This window comes from Diaphorina citri, unplaced genomic scaffold (genome assembly GCF_000475195.1).
Source record: "Diaphorina citri unplaced genomic scaffold, Diaci psyllid genome assembly version 1.1 scaffold1475, whole genome shotgun sequence".
Lineage (NCBI taxonomy): Eukaryota > Metazoa > Arthropoda > Insecta > Hemiptera > Psyllidae > Diaphorina > Diaphorina citri.
Window position 1 is genome coordinate 72,214 of NW_007378901.1, and position 7,084 is coordinate 79,297.

At 35.7% G+C, this 7,084-nt stretch overlaps 1 protein-coding gene across 1 annotated transcript in view; it reads right to left on the reverse strand.

Annotated features, from left to right (window-relative positions):
• Nucleotides 1–3,608, reverse strand: part of LOC103516066 (methyltransferase-like 26) — a gene marked incomplete at its 3' end in the record, with an annotated part of 9,371 nt that extends 5,763 nt beyond the window's left edge. The window contains exons 1-2 of the mRNA XM_026828572.1: nucleotides 3,570–3,608; nucleotides 2,685–2,743 (exon numbers count right to left, since the gene is read on the reverse strand). Coding sequence (XP_026684373.1) covers nucleotides 2,685–2,743; nucleotides 3,570–3,593 — 83 coding nt within the window. The remainder of the gene's footprint in view (nucleotides 1–2,684; nucleotides 2,744–3,569) is intronic.
• Nucleotides 3,609–7,084: the final 3,476 nt, after the last annotated feature.

Here is a 7,084-nt window from a genome sequence, read left to right on the forward strand (position 1 = left end):
TCAACCTATCACATCCATACTTCAACCTATCACATCCATACCACAACCTATCACATCCATACCTCAACCTATCACATCCATACCTCAACCTATCACATCCATACCTCAACCTATCACATCCATACCTCAACCTATCACATCCATACCTCAACCTATCACATCCATACCTCAACCTATCACATCCATACCTCAACCTATCACATCCATACCTCAACCTATCACATCCATACCTCAACCTATCACATCCATACCTCAACCTATCACATCCATACCTCAACCTATCACATCCATACCTCAACCTATCACATCCATACCTCAACCCATTACATCCATACCTCAACCTATCACATCCATACCTCAACCTATCACATCCATACTTCAACCTATCACATCCATACCACAACCTATCACATCCATACCTCAACCCATTACATCCATACTTCAACCTATCACATCCATACTTCAACCTATCACATCCATACCTCAACCTATCACATCCATACTTCAACCTATCACATCCATACCACAACCTATCACATCCATACCCAATATCATTTTACCTACATCTCAAATCTCATCTAATATTGCCCTAAACAAATTCATTATATTCAAAGAAACTAACCCACATGAAGTTCAAAAAATCATCATGAAGTTAAGAAACAATTGTGCTTCTGGTAATGACAATATCTCTGTTGTCATTATGAAGAAGTCCTAACCAAGGTAAGTCACATGTATCCTTCCATTGTTGCCATTTACCCATCTTATGCAGCTCTGTTCATGGTGTATTATACGAACCTCCTGGTAACCACATAGCGGCAACACTGTATTGCTATGGCAACACATAGACACACTCCTAACCAAGGTAAGTCACATGTATCCTTCCATTGTTGCCATTTACCCATCTTATGCAGCTCTGTTCCTGGTGTATTATACAAACCTCCTGGTAACCACTTTGGAAACACATAGCGGCAACACTGTATTGCTATGGCAACACATAGACACACTCCTAACCAAGGTAAGTCACATGTATCCTTCCATTGTTGCCATTTACCCATCTTATGCAGCTCTGTTCCTGGTGTATTATACGAACCTTCTGGTAACCACTTTGGAAACACATAGCGACAACTGAAGAACATTGGACTAGACGAGACTGTACTTGACTGGTTTATATCCTACCTGACAGACAGAAGACAAAGACTTAAACTTAACAATTACATTTCTGACCCCATAACAACCAGTGCTTATTCTATTCCAACTGGCTCAGTGCTTGGTCCTATGCTTTTCAATATTTATATCAATAATCTCCCTAAAATAAGTAAAGGAAAAGTATTTTGTTACGCCGATGACGCCTGTGTTTGTTATGAGGGGGATGACTGGGACTCTACGTTTACTACTGCGACTCAAGACTTACTGAACATAAACAACTGGTACACATCAATGTCACTTCAGTTAAACCTTACAAAATCAAACTACATGACTTTTTCTATTACTTCAACAGGACAACCAGACATAAACAAAACTTTGACTATACAAACAGGACCAGACGTAACTATAACATTAACTAGAATAACTTCAACTCGCTACTTAGGAATAATGATTGACCAACACTTAAAATGGAAGACTCACATACTAAACTTACGTACTAAGATGCGACACCTCATGCACGTATTCAATAATCTGAGGAGAGTTTGTAGCAAAGATATCCTTAGAATGGTTTATCATGCATTTGTACAATCTCTCCTTCAGTATTGTATATGTTCATGGGGTGGCGCATATAGCAATACTATTGACCCACTACAACGAACCCAAAACATTATACTTAGACTAATTTTATACAAAGACAGATTTTACCACTCAGACCTACTATACCCACTCATGGACGTACTCAACTTACAGGACCTTTACTTATACAAACTTATACTTTACTGCATTAAATATGACAATTACTGGACAGTCAATACTAACATATACAATACACGACAGAGAGGACAATTACAAACTATACGGACTAACAAATCACTAACACAAAGACATTTCTGTTACTTAGGACAAAAGACGTACAACTTTATACCGACAGACATCAAACATTACAAGAACTTACCCGTACTTTTAAAAATAAAAGCAAAAGAATACATTAAATCTTCACGTATAACTTTAAGACAACTACTACCGACATGACATACCTAATACTGACATGACTGTATGAATGATTGAATGAATGATGACTATACAACATGAAGTAAAAATAGGTACATATTTATTCATTGTATTATATATGTATAAAAAACAATTTGCTTTCTCTTTAATTTCTCCTTTTTTTTATGTAGGTACCCTGGTACCTACTTAATTTTTCTCTGTTATTATTATTATTAGTTCAACACACCCTAAACATTTCCCCTTAAAAATTACAACCCGACACCAGCAATGTGCTGAATGGGTTGTAAAAACTTTTCACATTTTTTTTTTTTTATTTTCAATATCATTATTTTTTTTCAATTATTACTGTTATTTGTTGTAATGTATGATTTATTTATGTAAATAAATGAAAAGTATTCTTATTTAAAAAAAAAAAAAACATCAACCAAATTTCTCAGTGAAACACAACTTGGTAGACAGTTTAAAAAGTACCTACATGAGTACCTTTTGCAGAACTAAACTCAACCGATACTTCTACTTATACTTACTTTGATGATGCCATTTGGCTGAATGACAGTAATGTAATGCAAGTCTTTAGAAGTTGATTCTGAAAGCAATATTGTTTTATCATAGAACCACTCTAGATAATGTCAAGGAGAATATAATGGAGGGGTTAGATGGAAAAGGGGCATAAGTCGACTTATGCCCTTTTTCCATCAATGATTGATTTAGACACAGCATATTGTTCTCTATTCAATGCAAAAAAAAAAAAACTGTTTCTCAATATCTCGATTAGATTATTCACAAAGTTACAGGAGTTCTTGTAAAAAAAAAAAAAAAAAAAAAAAAAAAAAAATGCAGTCATGTGCTTTTTCCCCTATACTGAACCACTGGCCGGATGGATAGTACCAACTAGAAAGGTCAATATTTTTACATTTCTTTTGGATATTACTTGAATCTTACAACCAGAGGAAGATAAAGAGTAGATAGATAGGTATGATATTTTTGTGTATTCCCATGTAATGTTAACCTAAAGTGTTTATTTTACTTGATTTATTCTCTTTTAATCACTTTTGCAAATTTACATGTTCAATAGACCAGTTTATATTGACCAGTTTGAAAAATATTGATTGATGGAAAAAGGGCGCAAGTCCAACTTTTTTCAAAAACGTTAAAAAAAAGATATTGACCAGTTTGAAAAATATTGATTGATGGAAAAAGGGCGCAAGTCCAACTTTTTTCAAAAACGTTAAAAAAAAGAAAAAAAAAAAGTAAGCTTCCCCTTGGAATAATCTTAATTTATTTGTCAAAATCGGTTCAAAACCCTTTGAAAAATAAAATTTAGTTACTTTGACAATGAACACCTTACCATTTTTCCAGGAAAGTAAAAAACTTCAAAGCCGTTTTTCTCAAAACACAGTTTTCCAACTTACGCCCTTCTTTGTCAAAGCCCTCATTTATGACTGATAACAAATAGTGCAATCAAAAAACAAGCTCCAGGGAAAATGTTGATTTATGAAGTTATACCAGTACTTACACTGCTATCACTTTACAAAGAAAATCAGTTAAAATTTAATTAAATACTTGAATTTTATTCATTTTCTTATCAACACTTCCTTTCCTTTCATCCTTATTCCTTATCAATCAAAATAACAAAATATTTTAAAAAAATAATAATAAATATTTTTGTAATTTTTTATTTAGTTGTTCTGAAGATGGCCATAGTAATGGTCGAAATATATCAACTCGTCTGTTCTTTTATCTTTTAGTCTTGTTCTTTAACGTCTATCAGATAGGGGACAGTCCATAATCCACTCCAGTCAAGTGAAGACCATGTCTAGAAATATGTATGATATCGTACTTGACCATTATCTCAAACTAAACAAAATTGTTAAGCTACCATCCCTATAGGTATTTAATTTTGAAATCTTTTGCTTTTGAATCTTTTATCTTTTGATAATAATTTGATTTCGATTTTCGACAACCTGTTTTACAAAAGTGCTTTTAATTTTATTGTAACACATTAGTAAAAGTAGCAATATTTCGATAGTAATAAAATGTATTGTAGTTGCTTGTATCAATACCACTTTACGGCAAGTCCTCACTGAAGTCCATTTTCATTAAATTTTTAAATCATGACCATCATGGGATTCGGCATTCTACCTTTCGTTAATATTTTACACTCATCCAATAAGAACGTTCCAATGGAATCGAAACAGAGGGATCTCCACTTGGTAAGTACCAATACCAACCGATAATTAGGTAGGTATCTCAGATTCCTACACTTCAAATCGAGGTTTGTGACAGAGGGAACTGTTATAACACTAACAAGGGAGCTATTAATTAGGTAGGTATCTCAGATTCCTACACTTCAAATCGAGGTTTGTGACAGAGGGAACTGTTATAACACTAACAAGGGAGCTATTATCGTCTCGAAATCGAAGAGAGGTAGGACAGGAGAAAGTCAGCCGTTCCAAGAAGGAATCCAACTCGCACCTTCGCGCTTACAAGGTAGGTATGCTTGCTACCTCTTCCTCTAGCTAACCAGGTACAAAGACAAAGTAGGCAGAAAAAAAACTTGGTCTTGGCCCCCCGTCAATCGATTGCACCAGGCCCTTCTGAATTTGTACCTGCGGGACCCTTGAGTGGCCAGAACGGCCATACCCCTCACGCCGCCAGGGATGCACACGAGCGGGGCGATTTTGTGCGGTTACACTTTTTATGACCCCACTGATCGCTAGCTCGATTAAAACCCATTAGTGCATAGCGTCCTTTTTTCAGGACGCTCAGAAAAAAGCGCGGTAATGCCGCCACTGATTGCTATATCCAAGCTCAAAGCCGAAAAAACTTCGACTCCACCGGACATTGAACCCAGGAACTCCGGCGTGCAAGCTTAGTGTGATACCCACTCGGCCATGGATGTTGCTGATATTGGTAAGTTTGTAGATAATGTTCGCTAAAGTCTGTTGATGAGAAGTTTACCTACCTAAGTATTGCCAAGTAAGTAGGTACTTAGGTACCTATATGTATTGTTTTTGTCTTTTTTTTTTCTGTCAAAACTTTGCCAAGTTAATGCTAAAATTTTTATTGTGACGTACTCTGAAAAAGAAAAGGAAGTAAGGAGTATACAACAATGTTTTTTCAACACAATGGGATACGGAAAAGAGTTTTGTATTGTACGGAGTGAGGTAGAACGGCTGAATTACGAGGAAGGAGAAGGAAAATTTATAAATAATAGTCAGGCCCGGATGGCCTGATTGTTATCCTAGCGCAGAGCACGGGCGTTCAACAACTTGTTTGGACAAAGTTGTACTTAAGTACTTCGCTTTAATACTTTCCGTGTCCGTGAGACAGGCAGACAGGCATCATTAACTCACATTGTTGTATGGAGGTTTAAAACGCTTTCGGCGCCCTGGAAACAGTATTCGGCTCCTTTCTTGTTCTAAGTATGTAAGAGTTTGTATTTACACATAATGACAAATTTGACAATGAAAGTGTAGGATAAAGCGATAATGAATGACCAACAGGTACAGGTAACTTTAGTGTACCTACTACACTAGACTGTAGTACGAGTAGTACTAGATTTAATAACTCATGCAGAATCATATACAAAAGTCAAAATTATGCATACAAGCCATATGGGAGAGTTGGATATTATTTCAATATGGTGTAAGCTATATTGATAAGGATTTTGTATTTTATGTTATAGCCCTGTACAGAAATTACATTGTGTTCTCGTACACAGTAACAACTGTTTGTATTTGTGGTTTAAAGGACACAGGACATGCATACAAACATAGTTCAAAGTAGTTAGTTGGTTATCTATGAGTTACTTTGTAATGGTCCTGATAATATCCTAGTACATATTTCCTACTTACTTATCCTATCTGCTTAATTATGAAGATTTCGTTTGTAGGGATCCATTTATCTTGTGGTGAAAGATTATGATTTATTTTCGCATTTTCACTATTATTTGCTGTAGGTACTTGTTTCTTCTCAACTTCATTCCTCATGTAGGTAGGTACCTACCTCATACCTATACGTTTCTGAATTCCCATGCTTTTAATTGTGTGTCAAACATTATCTCTAATCCGTGTCAAACATTACAGTCAATCACTATTGACTTACCTTTTCTAATCATCTTGGGAAATAAAAGGATGCTGTACTCATCTCAGCGTATAAAATATCTAATCCACCTAATTCACCTTTCGCAAACAATGGAGGGAATTTTTCTTTCTCAAGTAAATTCTCTCAGTGAAATGATTTTCATTAATGAACGTTGGAATTTTTATGCTAATTGCATTCAGTGTCACTGTCTCCCTACCGTCCCAAGTAAACCCAGGAAGTGTCATTATTTCCCTGCTTTCCAAGTAAACCCAGGAAATTTACCCATCTCGATTGCACTAAGTAGGTGCTATACTGACACATGACATATATCATTCAGAGAGAAAAAGATTCAGTGATACCCACCACCCTCACGATTTTTTTTTCTCTCTCTCTCTTTTTTTCTTCAATATACCTAATATGTAGATAAATCCATTCATACACACATCAGGTAATTACGTATCTACTTAGAAAGTTACATATTTAGGAGTACTTAGGTAAGTTAGGCACTTTAAGAGCTCAATAAAAAGAGGAATTTCCCACCTAAATACCCACGAGTTTCACGCAAAAGTCAAAAGTGCTATTTTTGGAGCGAGCTTACTGAGGTTGAAAAAGTTCGAGTAAAAATGCACGAGCACTACCTACCTATTTATAAAAAGTAGAAAGTTTTGATAAAGATAAATACCTACCCAGGGTCGGTATCAGGTGGCTCATTCGGGGCCATTTTCCCCCGGCCCTAGGCTACTCAAGGGGTCCCGAAACCAGTTTTCCCCCCGAAAAGGAAAATTGAGTACCTAGTATTATTGTTTGAGAAAAATCTTTGCCAGGAGTTTGTCAGCCTAAC